The following is a 19,585-nucleotide window of genomic DNA, read 5'->3' as shown; positions in this document are numbered from 1 at the left end:
TGAAAGTTAAAACATTTCAAACATAATATTATTACATACACATACAAAAAAAACAAACCCAACCTTTCTTTTGTAGAAAGGCTTTCACATTTTTAACTACTAATTTATAGGCAAAACGAATAAAAGGCGATTGGCATCGCCAGAAACCTGATATGGGATATTACACACAATTAAAATTGGGTTATTAGCTTGATGAATCCTGGTTTCAACGATTTTGAAATAAATGCAGATAAAGAAGAGAAAATAATTCTCATGAAGTGAAAGTTTTACATTTTAGATTAGTTTCAAAACAGAAAAATAAATTAACGATTACAATCAAGTCCCACTTTCCAAATAACAGAAAAGGAAATAAACTTCAAACAACGACAGACATTTAAATCCCTTAAAAGCAAAGAACGGGGATGAAAAGGAGTGTGAAGCAAGTCTATGGAATAATTTGCATTAAAAGTAACTAAATAATAAAATAAGTTTCATCAAAACTACAATTTAGCACATTAAAGCAGTTTGGCATTCATGAAAATTCTTCAAGCATCATCAAAGAATTTAAAACCCTATGAAGAGAATGTCATTTTTAAATTAAAAATAAAATTAAGAGGATTTGTAAATTACAATACTTAAACAATTTTTACTTAAAGCCAAAGGAAAATTGTAAATGGTTTTAATATTCAATCTTCTCTTCTTACTCAAGTTGCTTGCTGAAAAATAAAATTGCATTTCTAATAAGAAAAGGCTGACAGAAATATTAATAGCAGACTCACAGTCAACAGGAATTCCAAAGTGGTTTACATTTTTATTTGGAGTTTGTTCTACATATTATAATATTTTAACTTGTTGAATTTCAGAAATGTCAGAATCTAACTTCTTATAAGAATTTGTTTAATTGAATTTCTAATTGTAAACTAAAAACAGATTTAATAATAATAAAAGTTAAGAGTTAAATCAATACTTCTCAGAATATTCTATGTTTATTTTTAATTCAAGGAACTCGGAGGCAAAAGCAGAGAGAAAGTATGTTTATTTCCAAATTAAAATTCGTAAGAGCACAAGATATGATAAACTTTACATAAGGCTATATATTTCATTGTTGATGTTGCTGAAATAGAACATTTGTTTCTTTAATAAGTTTTTCGCTCTTCAACTTAACTTAGGATGGTGATAAAAACAAATATGAATGTTCATTTGAAGTTCAAAATGACACTAAAACAATGATACAATGGTTAACATGTAAAGAATGAAGCCAGTGTAGAGCATAAGAAAGAAAACTCCACAGCATCTTTAACAAACAGACATTCCAAAATCTCGACGATGGTAGCGGTCTGGATCAAAGTATGAAGTAACAACTACACGGTTAGCAAATTTTCTGCCTGTCAGAGACTGTTGAGCTTTCTGACAGTCAATAACAGAGCTGAACTCCACAAAAACCTACAAAAACAAATTTAATAAGTTCCAATATTTTAAGGATTACATAAATAAAATAGTATACAAATACCCATTGCAACAATTAAAGAGTTTATTTCTGGAAAAGAATTTCCAAACTGATACAAAAGAATTGCCACTGTTTATTATAAAATAAAAAGAATGAAGTGCACATTCACCATGCTTTTAAACTGAATGGGGGGGGATGATTAGTGCAATAATCACAAAACAAAACTTTTTTTCTTTTGCTTGAAATTATTCTTGACTCTTTTCATTAATATTTCAAAGCAATAATTTGAATTTTTAAAGAAAGTTATTAACACTTGCTGAGCAAAAGGAATGCACACTTTGGGGTACTTCTAATTTTATAAGCAGCCAGTGAGATCGTGTTTATTGTTTACAATAAGATTTTTAAATTATAAATTAAAATACATTAAAGATCTGGCAACTTTTCATTTTTCAAACTAAACCCTATAATGGAATATCTTCTTGACAAGTACAATGCAATTATTTTATAGTAAAATACCATCCATTTTTTCTTGTTAATCAAGCACATATAAATTAATTTTCTCAGGTTAACTTTAGGTTTACAAAAATATACCTTTCAATGCTCGGTATTTCCACCAAATGCTCACTTCAAAGTAGTAAAAACTCTTTGAAGTGAGCACATAACACTTAATAGCACATAAACAAATAAAATTAAATTTAATGTTATATACTGCAGCATAAAAAAAAATCCAATGATTTTTGTTCCAAATAAAAATTACTTGTGCAAGTAATGTTACATTTTATTACGCTTCAAACAAAAAATGATATTATATGAATATTCATTAAGGCAACAATACGCAATTCCATTACAAAATCATTAATGAGATTAATTATGTGAGATAAAACAATTTTTGTTCATACATCTTAAATATTAGTTTGTAGGAAACTTTTTAGAGCTAAATGAACACTAATCCATCTTTCACAACATTTGATTTAAAACAGCCATAAGGATTTATAATTATCTCATTTTGCTAATAATTACATGTTAAATTTACCCAAAATAGTTTCAAAATTTTATACATAGTTGAGACTTATGTTTTGCAATGTGACATTCTGTATGTTTTCTGAAAGTTTTTATTTCAGAAAAAAATTGTGAAGTGTTAAAAAGGCATTAAAAACCACAAACTGAAATTATGGGATTTCCAATTCTAATTACTATCAATTTCGAATCGTAAATCCATTAACAATTCTAAAAAGTTGAAAGCATTGTAGGGAAGAGAACCTTCCAACTTTCACCTCCTTCTAGTTAGGCCATCTTTAACCATAATTCACATAGGGGCTTGTATCTCCAAATAAGTAAGTAATTTCCGAAAACTACTAATCATAATCAATAACCAAGTCTTATAATAATTTTTGTGGGGAAAAAAAAAAAATTGATCTTGACACAAATTGAAATGTAAAATTTTGCAGTCGGTCCATAAGCAGTAATCTCATGCAGCAGCTTCACCAACTGTCACTGAAACCCAATTTTGTAACATAAGTTATTTAAACATTTCTTGTTGGTATCTCAAATAAGAATTGTTTTTATTAATTTTTTGAATTTACTTTTAAAAGATTGACAACTGAGATCATAAATTAACCCAATTGCAGAAGTCAACTTGACTATTCCCTTAAAAGGTCACATAAATGACATTAAAAAATACACAACTTTCTTGTTATAAACATTGGTATCAAGTGCAATAAAATACAATTTGCAGATTTTAAACAACATGTTATATAATATGAAAATAAACATAATCACAAATACATCTCCAACATCTGCAAATTAAAAGTAATAATAATAATAATAATAAAAAGAACTTTTGCAAGGTATCAGCACTGAAAATAAAATTTACTTTTCCACATCCAGGCACATCTACACCTTCAATAGGTCTGGGGATTTCCACACTTTTCACGGTACCATATTTAGAACACTCCTCTCTAATATCTTCTAGGATATCTAAAAATGAAAATTTTGGCTTTTCAGTAAACTATACGAAGCAGTTTATTCTTTACAGAGAAACCACAAACTTAAATTTATTATAATTAATCATTTTATGTATACTGACATATATGCACAGTTATCTTTTCAATATTTAAAATTTTTAATAAGGAGGAGAAAAAAAAAAAAAAAAAAAAAACGAGGAAATTCTGCAAGATTTAAAAAGGTAAAATTGATAAAATAATTTTCGCCCTAACTAATTTCTTAATTGAAAAAATGAATAAGAAGTTTACATAAGAAATTGCACACAGAAAGAACAATTTTTGTTATCTCGCAAACAAGTAGCCAATAAACCATAAAATATCACATGCAAGATCACTTTATCAATGATCATTCTATTGTACTGTATTAGAATGTACTAATAGAATGCAATTATAATGATCAATGTTTTTTTTGTTGTTGCCATAACTTGAAAGTCATCTCTGCTAAATTTATACTATATTTAAAATAGCAGATTAATAATAAAAAAAGAAGATATAGTTAAAATGAATATAAATATATATTTTATAAATAACAAAAACAACAAAAAAGGATTATTCATGTTCAATAGAAGCCAAAATAACAATCATAAACAGAAATATTTTAATTTATGTGCCAAATGAAACAGTTTACAAAGGAGTATACCAAATAAGATCAAGTTTTAATGACCAATACCTTCATATTCTTCTTCATCCATGAGTTCTTCTGGAACAACCATGTTCATTAGGCACAAAATTTCTGTTGCTGGACCAGGCCCTTGTGCTACTTGTAGTCCAGGTACTTGCACTTGCACTGGAACCTAAAACAAATACCTAATTAATTTGAACATGCTTAAACACAACACCCAAATGTTAAAATAATGAAATAAAGTTAACATACATTGGTTTGGACATTCTTGGCTCCCACACTGGCACGTTGTACGATGAGACGTTTGTCACTCAACTGCATACCATTCAGGCCTTGAATAGCCTAGAATTGAAATGATGAACAATTAAAAAAACAGAAGCAGTCAGAACATTTGAAGCATTTAATCAGTTTGTTAAAAACATTTTATCAACTTTTCAATCCATCTTGTGAAAAACTGTGGCATGCAAGAGTCCAGAAAGAGATCAACTTTCTTATATATTGCGAAAGCAGAAATTCGAAGGGGTTATGCCTTTACCATACGGTGGAAATTGCATCAAATCTCGCTTCAGCTTGTAGGGTATCCAGCCAGTTATTGCATAGACACGTGGCCCAAGAATTAACATGTTAAAAAAGGATAACTTTCCTCCTGAATTCGTTTCCCACGAATGACACTGTGGATTTTGATTAGCATGCTGCTGTACATTGCATTACTGATAACTTATCCTGATACTGATAGATTATTACTGATAATTCCACAACAATCACACTGAATTGTTACAAACTCAAGAGTAAATAATCACCCTGACCTGTAGGTGTGATAGCCTCATTTTAAACACCTTTTTGATGTACAAGATGGCAAATTTTTAATAAATAAATCACGCAGTTGCATAGCTTCAATTTCTTCTTAGAATGGGGGGGTGGGGGGAATAATCAAGAAATGATACCTCTGTTGGTACAACAGAGGTGTATCTTCTCTTGACAGAACATTTTAAGATCACCCATGATTCATATTATGCTATTTAGAATAAATATGTTAGATCTACAAGGAAAAATCTTAACAAATATTAAAAAATAAAGCAACTACAATGAATTAAGTACAAATTCTGCTTATTGATTTAACAAAATGAATATATTATACATCAATAAACATACTTTTAAAATCTGCACTGTATTGTTCCTTGACTAAGGCATAAACTAGTGAACGATTTATAAGCATTAAATTATTCTATTTATGATTCAATTGATTTTTCTACATATCATACATAAATAGTTTCCATTGTTTTTAGAACTTGTATAATAAAATCACTTTCAGGTATTTGCTGAAAAAAATATTCTGTGAAATGCAGGTTGAATGCTAATAACTATATTTGCAAAAAGAAAAATTCCATCTCACTAGATAGCACAGAAAATTTAACAATTAAATGGCTAATTTATTTATAAAATTATCCAACAGCCTTGAATAAAATATTTTAACTTTTAGAAGATTAATGTAACCTGTAAACTAATTAATTCAACAATTCAGTTTTAAATGATATCTTCGAGATCTAACCAAAAGTTTTTTTCTACTTTATATATATTATAAAATAAATTCTTTATAAAGTTGTTGAAGCTTTCTAATTTGAAAAAAGTTTGTCATATCTTTGATAAAAACACAAAATTTACCCAATTCAAGAATTAAAATGAAATCATGGTATTTTTAAAGAAGCAATTAACTGCCAATATAGATCTTACCTGGTCGGTACTAACAGTGTCAACATATTCACAGAAGGCATAACCTTTTGAAAGTCCAGTTGCAGTATCTTTCACCAAATTGAATGCTTTCAGTTGACCAAAAGATAACAGGAAATCTTTCACCTGGAAGGAAAACCACAACAGACAATTCACATCATGCTCAATCAAATGACAAAATATTTTTTATATTGATGTTTAAAAAAAGCATTTTCTTAAACACAACTCTTAGAAATAATAACAGCAAATAATATTTTGTCTCATTAACATAGGTTCTACAGAAATAAAATGCCAAAGATATATATAAAAAACATTTGATTTTTTAAAAAAGCATAAATGATCACAGTAATACCAATGCATGATAAATTTTATTAAATTTACACTTATATATCAGGTAAATATCATTTTCTTTATTACAAACTATTATGAAAGCTAAATACTGTCAACTTAATCATATATGTGTCTAGATGTTTATTAAAAATAGAATTTACAGTAGCTGGCCAAATATCTTTGTATTTCAGTTATCTCTCAAGCATTAATTCCTCATTCATCCTAGTCTTATGCTGAATTCTGTTATTCAAATCTCATTTCTGACAGATAATTTACTATTCCCAAAAGAAAATAGTTTTACCCCTTCTTAAAAAAATGATACACCCATCTCTGAAAACTAAGCCTTTAAAATTCTTTTCACTGGTAACTATGACAGTTTTGTACAACCAAGTCCGCTAGAAGACTAAATCATATTTAAACTTGTTTCAAATAATACTGATAAAAATAAATATTACAATAACTTTAATAAAATAAAACTATTTTATAATCTTTTATTCCAGAATAAAAATATTTTTCAAATGGAGAATTGGTAGCTAATGAAGCCTGTAAAAAAAAGAAAACACATCTTGGATACATTTTCTAGCTACCGTCTGCAACCATGATGAGTTTCGCCGCACAAAGTGCAAGATGACTGTCCTAAAAGCCTGCAAGGCAGATTTTGATATTGGTAAATTATATAAAACTTGCCTGTTTTGGCCCACAAAATGTCACAGTTGCGAAGTTTCATGTTTTGGTTTAGCAACTAGGTACGGGTTACCAAGCTCGTAACCTACGCTACGAATTAGATGGGGAAGAGAAGTAAAATCAGTAAGTTTGTGATCTCAAATTGGAAGCAAAAAAATAAAAACACACATACTTGGTTTTTAAATTAACCTCATAACCATGCATAATGTAGTTGAATTTTCAGCATTAAACATATAGCAATAACATATAACTGAACTTAAAATTATATTTCATAATGAGATCTTATAAAAGATTTTAATAAATCTCTTAAATTATTAAGTACTTAACTCCCAACTGATATATACTGCCCCAATATGTTCAGATTATATGTTATAACCTTTTGGAAAGACTAAAATGTTAAAATAAGCCATTGAAACTACTAAACTGATATTTGACATAGAATATAACAGTTGGAAGCTAAATAGTACTAGACTATTCAAGGGTTTCTTAAACAAGGAAGATTTTCAACTTTCCACAGGATCGTTGTGCAGATTCTTTGTTATTTGTAAACAAAAATATCAAATAAACAACATTTAAAAGTCTTTAAAAAAAATGTAAGGATTTATAATTAAAAAAATGCTTTTTTCCAAATTTGGAGTTGAAACAAACTTTCAAGAAGAAATCAGGCCACAAAACTTTTTTCCCCACCCAACCAGGGATTGTAAACAAAAATTAGTTTAAGAAGCCCAGCACTATATGAATAAAAAATATTTTTTAAATTATATTCTCTATGTTTAAAAGTATGAAATACAGAATAAGCAATGATTATATTTGTGACCAATTGCAAGAAAATAATTTATTTTAAATAGAAGCAAAGCAACAGTCCACAAAAAGATAGCATTTTGAAATAACAATAATTACATCTCAAATAATTTGATAATACAAAATACTTTTGAAATTACATACCTGGTCTTCATTCAAGAAGTTAGGTAGTCCACCAATGAAAACTTTGTTCGGAGAGTCCTGTACAACTGTTGAAATAACACCTATAACAAATAAATGTAGTTTATAAAAACTGAACATTTTTGAGATACTAAATATAATTTCACTACAAACATTGTAAAATTAAAGCACAGCATTATAAAAGAAATTATAACAGTAAACTGAAGAAATATCAACTAAAATAAATTTTAGGTAAAAGATTTGCAATTAAAAAAAGATCCAAAGAAGGAATGCAAGTTATACAAATAGACACAATTACATAAATTCTGAATAGTTTGTTTACAAAAATGACAAGGAATTTCTAAATTACCCGGTACAGCTGAATTTGGAATTTCAGACATCCCAGGCACTGGTTGGTAATCATGTGGTCGGCGAATCTTAAGACTTTGACCTTTGAAATTGATGCCATCAAATGCCATAGCCTGGGTTGTTTCATCAATAGACCTAAACTGAAAATTTAAAAAGAAAGAAAATATAAATGCTAGAATTGTTAATAAAAACAAGAAAGTTTATATTATGTATATTAATATTAAGGAAAAAAAATTATAAAATCAATACTTAAACTACAAAAGTGGCACTGAAAGAAACTTCAAAAAATTCAATTTTAAAATTTATTTCGATTTAATTTATCTACATCTTTGTTTTCAATGATTAACATTTTTATTTTACACTAAAATTTGATATATTATTTTTTGAAATATTAATAAAAGTACAAAATAAAATTAATAATTCTAAAATCTGGATAAAAATCTTTTAAAAACCTTTTTAAATCCATCACCATATTAAAATTTAAATGATTAACAAAATAAACTAATAATAAAGTATTGTGAATATTAAAATAATGAATTACAGGAATATACAACAGCAAAAAATTTTATTGATCCAACAAATGGTTAATTGAAACTTCCCTTTCACAACATAAACAATTGAAAAACAGAAATCTCTCATTAGTAACAAAAAAAAAAAAAAAAAAACAAAAAAAAAAAAAAAAACAATGAGCAGATTGATTTTGCTGTGCATATTATTTTAGGTTGACCTTGAAATGCAAGATTTATTTCTACTTCTAAGATTTTTTTTTTAAAAGTTTTACATTTTCAAGAAGTTTAGATATACTTATAAATAGTCCATTACTAAACAAAAGATTAAAAAATATATATATTATGACCACTTACTATAATAAAGAGCAATTAAGTGCTTACATTTCAATTAAAAAAAAGGGTAGAAGTAATTAATTGCATGTGAATTTCCACAAAATAATATTCTTACCTCCAGAAAAGCAAAATTTTTATCAAGATTTATCTGACAAGCCAAAATTGGATTTCCCTGAGCTTGAGAAAAGCCACACAAGTGCATTTGGGCATTAAAGAAATCCATCATTTCATCCTGTAAAATAAAGTTAAGATTTGAGATTTATAAATAAAATATTAATATCAATAGAAGGGTTCAACCAAATGATCAATTCTATTTAAAAAAATTTAGTGAACAACCAAAGTTAGAAATGCATAAGTAATAAGTAAATAGGTTGGAAGAAGACAAATGGAACTTCATAAAATAATATTAGATAAGTGCTAAGAAGTCAAATAAGTATAATTTAACACTAAAATGAATAAATTCATGTTTTCAATTTGCTAGAACTTTAGAATTTGAGAAAGCAACAACTGGAACTTCTATTCTATCTAGAATACAATCTCATGTACTAAAAGGAATCAATGACAATAAACTGAGCACTTACAAATCAATGCTCCAATATGCTATTATTTCAAACAATATGGTAAGTAAACTTTTTGAGACTTAATCTAGGGAAAGACGCAGTATAAAAAGGGCAAGTAGTAAATATTCACTGTTTTTCTTATTTTTATTAAATTTCTTTAAATCTAATAACAAAGCCAAAAGAGAAATCAATATATGTGCATTGCTGTCTATAGGTTAAAATCACCACACCTCAAAAACAGCATAAAAAGATAAAATTCTTAAGACACATACACTAAATAGTTATAAAGTGAAGAAATTAAGGCACACTATCAACAAATAAAAATTGCAAGTTTACCCTAAATTTGTATTTTACTAGATTAATTGTTCAACTATCATTCACAGGAATAATTGATCAGGAAGAATACAAGAATGGAAATTATGTTTTTCTATATTTTTAAATCCAAATTAGAAACTGCTTTAATAGTAAATAACTGAAATTCAATTTGATATTACATATCAATAGATATAGTTCAAAATTATTTTAAAGAAATTTATAAATAATTTATTTACCAATATCATTTAATCTTCTTGAAAAAAAAAAGAATTAAAAAAATTAAAAGATAAAACACTTATATCAGCATATGAAGTATTTTGTAGTAAAATGAAATCAACTGAGGTAGTAATACAGTTAAGTGCAATTTTAAATACTATACAAGAACCAATATTTGTAGGAAAATAGATCGGTAAAATGGAACTATGCATACATAGGATGGCACATGATGCTTCACACAAATGTCAAATTGAATAGAATAAGTTTTGATATTTTGATCTAGCAGTTATTAGTTTTTATTTTCTCCTTTTTTTTCTCTTAACCTCCCAAAGACCACACAGAAAACTTTTTACTGATAATGCTCAGAACTTCGAACAGTTTAAGAGTCAAACAACAAACAAATTTAATACCATGTAGGAATTTTTGATTTTACATTTCCCCCTTATTTTTTTTTATAATAGTATTATTCACTAATACATGAAAGCCGTATTAAAATAATTTAATTTTAGCTTACAGTGAAAGTTAATGACTTACGATAGTTATTTAAGCAGAAGAATTTCTATACAATCATTCAGTTTCTTTCATACGGATGAGTATAATAAAATTAAGTTCAAATGAAGAGATGAAACATCTCTTCAATCTATACATTTTATACTTATAAAAATTTAATATTTTATTACTAACATTGAGTTTATAGTATATTTCTACCGTAATTTTTACTTTATCAATATTCTATCGCAATTTTTTTTCTTCTATTTTAATCTTTATTTTCCCAAAATTACTTTTGCACACCACATGGATACACAAATCACATCTATAGTGCAATCCATTACATTGAACATTTGTATCATCTATAAACTATCAATGAAGAAATAAATTATACTAAAATTAATTAAAATCATAGGTATACATTTCCTAACATACATGTAACTATAAACATTTGTATATATCATATCTATAGTCTAATCCATTACATTGAGTATTTGTATCCTCTACAAACTATAAATACATAAACTACAATACAAAAATTATTTCAATTAATATCACAGGTAAACATTTTTAAACATATATGTAACAATGAACAATATAATGAAAAATGCATACAAATTTAAAAAAAAAAAAAAATGCATATACCTCTGAACAGCCAAATGGAATGTTGCCTACATACAAACGTCTGGCTTGTCTGGTCACAGTGCTGCCGACAACAGGTACAGTACCCACAACAGGGCCTTGAGTTGTATAAATGCTGGGTGGAATTTGACCAGAACCTGAAAGGAAAATAATTATAACAACCAAATATATACACCCACACTTCTGTACCAACCACTTTTTTACTGATTTAAGACATGTTTAAAAATTGGATAAAACTCATCCTAACTTTAAAATTTCATCATTTTGTATTTAAAATTACAGACTAAAAATGATGATGAACAATGAAAAATGACGTATGAAGATTTCTAAAATCTAATTACACAAGGGAGAAAAAAACACATTATATTTCCGACTATCAACTTCAAATATTTACCATTTAATATAATCCACTTAATTTTATTCACTTAAAAATTTCAAAGTAAATACTTTTCAGATTACAAAATTCAATTACACTCCACCGCCTTTAAAAATATTGTTTGTTCATCTTAAAAATTTGTTTTTCAAAACTGAAAGACAGATTGCATGAGAGATTCATAAATTGTTTCCTTATTGCTCATATTTTACATAAAATATTTTTAACTACATTTATTTTTATTTGGAAAAAAAAAAAAAAAACAGTTCATAAGAAACTGAGCAACCTACATAAAAATATATATGAGATACAGTCCAATACGGTCAATTTTATCAAGTAAGAGATATACTTTAATTTATATAATATAAATATATCCCTTAAAAGTTTAGTTTCAAAATATAGATATTTTTTCAATTATTACTTTATTCTATGTAAAGTATATAAAAAGAAATCGGGGAGGGGGGAGACCCTGAACAAGATTTTTCGGCACACAGTCATCTAGAATTTGAAGACATTTTAAAATTAAAATTTTGAATGAATCCATTTAAATGAAGTCTATTCATCCAACTGCCTGAATATAAGTTAACATAACTAGAAAAAAACAGATGTTAAATTTAACTCTATAGACCAAATTTTATCCATTTATGATGTACATACATTTCAAATTTAGAACCAAATCTGAGGAGTCAGCTATCTACTAATGTGCAATTTTGAAAGCATTATAACTTAGTAATGCAAAGTTTTAAATTTACGATATCTGATATGCAATTTTGTAACTATAACTGTAATTCTATATTAAATTCTAGTTTTAATGAGTAGGAAAATATATCCAAAATACTATCTGACCATCATGAAGACTCTTGCCAACAAGAAGGTTTATAGTGGATGCGACTCGAACAAGTTTCAGCAAGGAAAACCCAATTTGAAATAGAAGTCTGTCAAAAGCATAGAATTTATATTTTATTTGTGTCAAAGTAGTAAAGGAATTGTTGATCATCCATTTTCTAATAATTGCATGCATCTTTATACTTGCTAAGCTTGTTTTTTTTTAACTTTATTAATCTTTTTTTCAGTATTTATTACATTTCATTATTTATTATTTTTCTTAATGCTTAAAAATCTTGATTTTTTAAAAATGTTCTTTCAATTTAAGAAAGAAGAGGCATTAATATATTGAATTCAAAGGGAATGTAAAGGCTTCATTATATTTAAAAATTATCATTTTACTAGAAAATAAATTTAAATAATCTTTATAAAATGTAAAATAACTGGTATTAATAATTCTATTATTTTTGTGTTCAACTAGATGAGATACCTTGTTTTGCTCTGGAGAAATTGGTATTAGTTACTCATCCAAATTAAGACAGATGAAATATATGATACTTTTTAGGACAGGAATCAATTTTAATATGTTATTAAGGGAGGGGGGATTCAGAACTGTATATTTCTTAATCCCTGCCTCTTCATTGTGCAATCATAAGGAAAAGAATAAACCTTTCAATTTGATATATATATATATATATATATATTATATATATATATATATATATAGGAGGCATCTTTAAGATTGCAGCCATTCTAATGATTTTTTAAAAAAATATATACACATAATAATATGGTATGTAGCTAACTACGCTCTAACAGTGCCAATAGAAGAACCTTTAATCATTTTTTAACTAATCTAAAACTGACTTTTCATACTTCAAAATTAAAAGGATAAAAAATGTCTTCAAAAGTATTATATATAAATACTATTAATACATATTACTTTAGGGGTACAAGATCACTGATAAAGTTATTGCATCATATCAGAAAACAGCAGAGAAATTATCATTAGAACACAAAAAACACAAGTTTATTAAATGTAAAACAAATTATCTCTTCTTTGAAAACATCCATTAATATTCAATTCATATTAATGTAGCACATAATTCAGTTAAATACACATTCCATTTGAAAAAATAATAACATCAATAAATAAATTTCATTAGAAAAATATATATTTTTTAATGAAAGATTTTTTTTTTTGTGTGTGTGTGTGTGTGTGTGTGTTTAAAGTTTCCTTCACAATTTCCCAAAACATTTGCTGACATATAATTTGTTATATTTGTTTAAGAAATCTTTTGTGTTAAGATATATAGCATGTGTAAGACATATGTGTAATTTCATAAAACAGGTTGGCTACAAAAACTGAAAAAAGTTTTCCTAACTAAACTTGCAACATTTCTTGAAATATAGCTAGTCATATTAGTTTCTGGGCTTTTCCCCTTTTTAGAATCGCTGTATTTGTACAATATACATTATTAAAAAACTTTTACTTACTTATAAATAAATAAAAAAAAATAATAAAAAAAACGTTTTTATAAATGAATGAAAGCTTTTTACTACCATTTACTATAACAAATAAATGTAGATGAAGGCTAAAGATTGTACCTCAAGTAGCAAATGCTTGCCTAGAGCAATTAAAATATAAAAACAATTACAAATCAGTTTCAAAATTGAAATATCAATTAATAAAAGAATGGTTTAAAATAATCAATTCTACCATAAGCTTCTTTTTGCAAAATTTTGAGGTTTGCAATTTCTTCAATTTTTAAACTCGCCTCAAGAGTTTATTCATTATTATTTTTGTTTTTAATTCTTTGAGTTGGCACACTTTCTTTTTTCTTTACAAATTTGTTGTATTTTTGTTAACTACTTATTCCACTATCTGCTTGAATGATATCAAATACTCTTTGGAAGAATTTTTTAATGTTCTTTCATTCCTCCACAATATACCCATTGCCATAAGAATCTTTGTCACTTTTAACAACGATATGGCAGCATTGCAAGATTTCCCGATGACAGCAAACAAAATTTCTTCACTCGCACTGTTTTTTGAAAAATGAATAACTCATCTTTTTAATTAGGACACTGTAAGTAATATTTATCAGCTTATCATAATGAAATAGAGTCACCATATCCTAAAGTAAACTGTCCCAGGTTGCTGTTACTATGATCATTTTGGCGAAATTAGGTTTTGAAAGTGTAAAAATGACAGAATGAAATCACTGATAGTGTGTATAATAGGCACAAAATACTTCTATCAGCAATTTCCCCCGATAACTAGATATTTTTTTACAAATCTTCCAGATCAATAAAATTCTTTTTCAGTTCTGTCACCACCATGCAACAGATGCTTACATGCATTACCTGAACTACTGCACTTTCTATATGCTAAGTATGAAGACAAGTTAAATTTTTAATACTTAAAATGAATTTACGTTTATACCTTGTTAACACAAAATAAAAACAAATAGCTTAACATCACATTTTAAAAATTCTTAAAATATTTATTAATAAGACAGTGAGAATGATATATTAATAATAATTTATGCTTAGCAGAAAAAAATTTGTAGGAAATCAGGAGATCAATTTTTTTTTAAAAAAAAGTTAGAGATATAAAAAGACTAAGAACTTAATATTATAACTATCAAATCTCAAAATATTTGTATCAATTCCAAAAAAATTAACTATGAAAAAAGAATCATAGTTCCACAAAAATGAAAAAGAAGTTTATTTAGCACCATTGCGACATGAAGTACTAGAACTGTATCCATGTATTGAGTGATGCATGTCTTTAAAAAAAGAAAAAATTGCAGTAAAATGATAACAATCGAATTTCACAAAGTATATGTACCAATTCCAAAAAATTAACCATGAAAAAGAAGAATCATAGTTCTATATTAAGTAACAGGAGGTTTATTTAGCATCATTGCGACATGGAATACTTGAGCTGCATCCATGTATTGAGTGATGCAATATTAAAAAAATCTGAATTAAAAAAACTCAATGCCAAATAAATTAAATAATAAATTTAGTATATATTTTCAACAATATTCAAAAATATTGACTTACTTTGCATGTCTTTGTACTGTTGAGTAGAAATATGCTCGAATCCAGGAGCAGGTACATCCCAATACAGAGACTTCTTCCTCCTTCGAGGAGCACGCTCATTACGCCTAGAAATAATTTAAGAAAGAAATATAAAAATGCCAGTACAACAATAAATTACAGCTAAATTCACAAAAAATCAAGACTAAAAAATTTTATATATTAAAAAAATTCACAATATTTTCTTTCTTTTGTAATTACATGTAAAAGAAGACATAAATTGCAAAAACAAATTCTCCTTCTAAATTTCACTATGCTAAAATGTAATATATCACATAACAAATCAAATTTTAAGGATTCTATTAGATTTCTATTGAATGGAAAAAATGAACTATGCCTGCCAGAGCCAGCCTTCTCTATAAAGGGGCCCGAGAGTGAAATGCCACTTGGAGGCCGTAATTCTTTTGAGAAGCATTAATATTTAATAATATTTTGCACACTTGCACTAGACTATAATATATACTGAAAACTTTGTATATTTCCAAATCCGTCGACTACTCCATTTAAACTTCTGCCTTAATTCTTTTCATTCCGGCCGTGGCCAGTAAAGAAGAAATGCAATGTGCATTGCTAGGAGTTGATCGTTTAATTTATCTTAGTTTTACTTTTTGTTAGAACCACTTAATACAAACATAAACTGATGCACACATAAAGAATTACATTAAATGTAAAAAAAAAAAAAGTAGATATCTGATGATTTAGAAGCCCATTTGAATTCAGCCTCATGCTCGACGCTTAGCCAGCCACAAGGAAACAAATTCGTATGTTTCAAGTTTGTGTAATCACTATTATTGTACAGAACACCATTTTAATTCTTAATCACAATGGGCCCCTCTGAATCGTGGGATCCCGGTACATAGCATCTGCCGCACCCTCTTGATGGCTGGGCCCGATGCCTACAGCATAAGCATGCTCAATTTGAAATGAGTACACTTGGGCTATTTTCAGAATTAAAACCAAACTCATCATTTATTCTAATATTGATTTTATCATAATTTCTATTACCAAAAATTTTATGGAATAGCAAAACAAGATTATAAACACCAAAGATTAAACAAAATAAAAAACCATACAGGATTTAAAAGAAAAAAAAAATGCTTTTTAAATTACAAAAAAAGCATTTCAAATGAAACTGATTACTTTAAATAAATATGAAAAATGTTATTTTCACAATTCCATATTCTTATCAATATAAGTGTATTTAAAGAATTCAATATAGAAATTAAAAAAATATTAATTTTTTTTTTTCTAAAGCTATCAAGGAAGAATTATCACTCAAAATTTATTTATTCATGCTTAATAACAGAATAACTTTTATAAATGCCGTTATACTAAAAGAAAAATCTACCTTCGATCTCTAGAATGAGAACGCTTTCTATCGCGAGACCTAGACCTGGATCGTTTAGCTCGAGCAGATCTTCCAGGAGATCTTGAACGAGTTCTCCTCCTTTCTCGTCTTCTATCTCGTTCCCAGTCCTTATCTGGAGAAATGAGATTAATTAACTTGAAAATATAAAAAATAAATTAAAACCAACAATAAAAATAATAACTGAATATTTACCTTTGTCTTCCCCCATAGATATAGATAGTTTTTTCTACCTATTAAAAAATAAAGTAAATTTGAAAATTTTATAAACAAAAATAAAATATTTAAATCTTTATAATGACTTTCAAAAGAATAAGAAATTTAACATTTATTTTCATAATTTAAAAGCAACTGTTATGGAAACAAATGCAATTTAAATCAGGAATTGGCTGAATCGTATTTAGTATGCCCAAGTTTGTAGGCAATATGGCAACCCAGACTAACAAGTGGAATAGCTTTCCTAGCAATAATACCAATTTCTCTTTTTACTTGTCGAGTTGCACACATACTATAACTATTTTGTTGTCCATGAAAATTTAAAAGAACTGATAAATTAGCATGGATCAAAGAATTAAAAATGCATATATTTGACAGTATTATTATTGCTAATAAAATATTTTAGTTTTATTTTTAAAATGAACGAATAACATTTATTCTTCGGCAATTTTCACAGAATTAATATATCTCGAATAAAATTATCAGTTCAAAAATTTGGTAAGGACAGAAAATATATTTAAAATGTCTGCTTGAGCTTTTTGAAATTCTTCTTTATTTCATATTTTTGCATTTTAATATTACCTTTTTATTCCTAATATAATTCTTTACAAATTGCTGTTTTCTAACAGATTTCCCATGATAATTTAATACATCAATGTTTGTTTAAGAATGATGTCTGATGATTGGGATAATAAAAAATATTATGATTACAAATACCATCACAGATAGTGCATTAGACAATTCGATGTCTATATGTTAAAGAGTATACATTGCATGACATTATCCAATTATTGAAAAGTCCTACCATCTTTTATATAATGTTTAAATAGTCTCCTGCTTAAATTGAAAGATTAGTTGAACCGAGTAAGTATATTGTCTTTTGAAATGTTTTCTTAAGAAAAGCATCTATTTCTAATAGCAAAGACACTATAAATTATTTTTTTCCTTATATTGTTCCTATTACATTCTACATCCTTAATTTAATATGATTGCAAAGCTACCAAATTCCTACATCTAGTGAAGCTGTAGGAGGTCTGCTCAATATCATCATTGGATGCCGAAGGCATTGTTAATTCTTATTCTATTATCCATAACATAGCAGTTTCAAGGAAATTCTTCAGCTTAAACATACAGAATTTAAAGATTCAGCAACCACGACTTGTACTGAATTAAAAAGGAAGTCTTTAACAAAATAATCATAACCAATAAATTTTATAACTTTTCATTTTTTTAAGAAAGCGACCAACAGCAATTGTTTACCTGGACAACCAATTTAATTGGCATTCTTGAAGATGTAAATGGTACACTAATCTTAAATGAATAATATCTCCATGACTACAAGGTGTTATGGATTTGAATCCAGACTTTTCCTACTTTAATGGACTTTCATAAAAATAACATGCAACAGAATATTTTAAATTCCAAGAAACTATTCTCTAAGTAAATATAAAATAATATGCAAATTACTTTTGACATAAAATGTACTTTATGCTTAACAACATCAGACACATCACATAAAAATTTATATCTTTACAAATCAATAAAGTTTCCAATATACAATGAATAAGATATTAAAATCCCTTTGTATTTCAAATCATTCAGTTTTATGAAGTATTAGGTTCATTTATAATTTGTCTTAGAAATAATGCAGGTGGCTTCATATTTCAAAGTTGAAATAATGCATACTGGTTGTGTACAGGATATAAGCAATATGGAAATAAGCTAAGAACAAACACAAAGTAGTTCATAGGCTAGTTCTACTAAATAGTTCAAGATACCAAGTTCAATCTCATAGATAGAACTTGGCAAATAACAATTGTAGGATAAAAAGTAGGTGATAAACATCTTTTGGGCAAGACAGAAAATTTAAAAGATTAAAAATTCTATAAAACTTGTATATATATGAAATTAGCAAATTGCTATTATTTAGCACAGAAAAGAGGTTATTAGCAGTTGAGGATGTTTTTCTAATCATTAGAAGAAAAAAAACTGTTTTTAAAGTTCATTATTAAAAGTCTGATCAATGAAATTTTATTTTGTTGCATATAACACGCACTTTTGAATTAGATGATAAGAAAGGCAAAGCCTGTTATGCATCTAAACCATAAGACACATTTAAAAAAAAAGACTTTATATATATTACGAAACAATATGAGATAGAAAAAAATACTTACTAAATTAAATTTCAGTTATCGTTTAATAACGCTTCCGATACCAATTTATAAATGGCCCCACCAAATGGCTTTAATGCGAATGGAGTAGTGAAAAATAGCGTAGCTAAGAACAGTGATTCGCGTACGGGACGACAGGAGGAGCTAAGATCAAAATCAAATAAAAGAATTTTTTGGAATTAAAATTAGCTTTCTAAAATTCTAATAAGCTTCTAAAATATTTTTATTCTTTACATCTTTGAAAAGGTACTATAATTTCAAAAATAACATAAAAGTATATTCGATATGAATTTGAAAAAAGAAATCAATATTATTTTAATTTGCTGTTTTACATTACTCTCTTTGAAAAAAGTTTTAAAGAAGATATCAGATTTTTCTT

At 26.9% G+C, this 19,585-nt stretch overlaps 1 protein-coding gene across 1 annotated transcript; it reads right to left on the bottom strand.

Annotated features, from left to right (window-relative positions):
- Nucleotides 1-998: 998 nt before the first annotated feature.
- LOC129987927 (splicing factor U2AF 50 kDa subunit-like) lies at nt 999-19,358 on the bottom strand. Its single transcript, XM_056095931.1, has 13 exons — nt 19,210-19,358; nt 17,015-17,052; nt 16,802-16,934; nt 15,418-15,521; nt 11,151-11,284; nt 9,041-9,157; nt 8,085-8,223; nt 7,739-7,818; nt 5,783-5,905; nt 4,304-4,393; nt 4,100-4,223; nt 3,300-3,403; nt 999-1,422 (listed from the first exon to the last, which is right to left on the bottom strand). Exons 2-13 carry the CDS (start codon nt 17,028-17,030, stop codon nt 1,276-1,278), a joined length of 1,311 nt encoding a protein of 436 aa, XP_055951906.1. The 5' UTR covers nt 17,031-17,052; nt 19,210-19,358; the 3' UTR covers nt 999-1,275.
- Nucleotides 19,359-19,585: the final 227 nt, after the last annotated feature.

The sequence above is a fragment of the Argiope bruennichi genome, chromosome 10, assembly GCF_947563725.1.
Source record: "Argiope bruennichi chromosome 10, qqArgBrue1.1, whole genome shotgun sequence".
NCBI lineage: Eukaryota > Metazoa > Arthropoda > Arachnida > Araneae > Araneidae > Argiope > Argiope bruennichi.
Note: the sequence above shows the minus strand (reverse complement) of the source record. Positions and strands in the feature narration are given on the sequence as shown.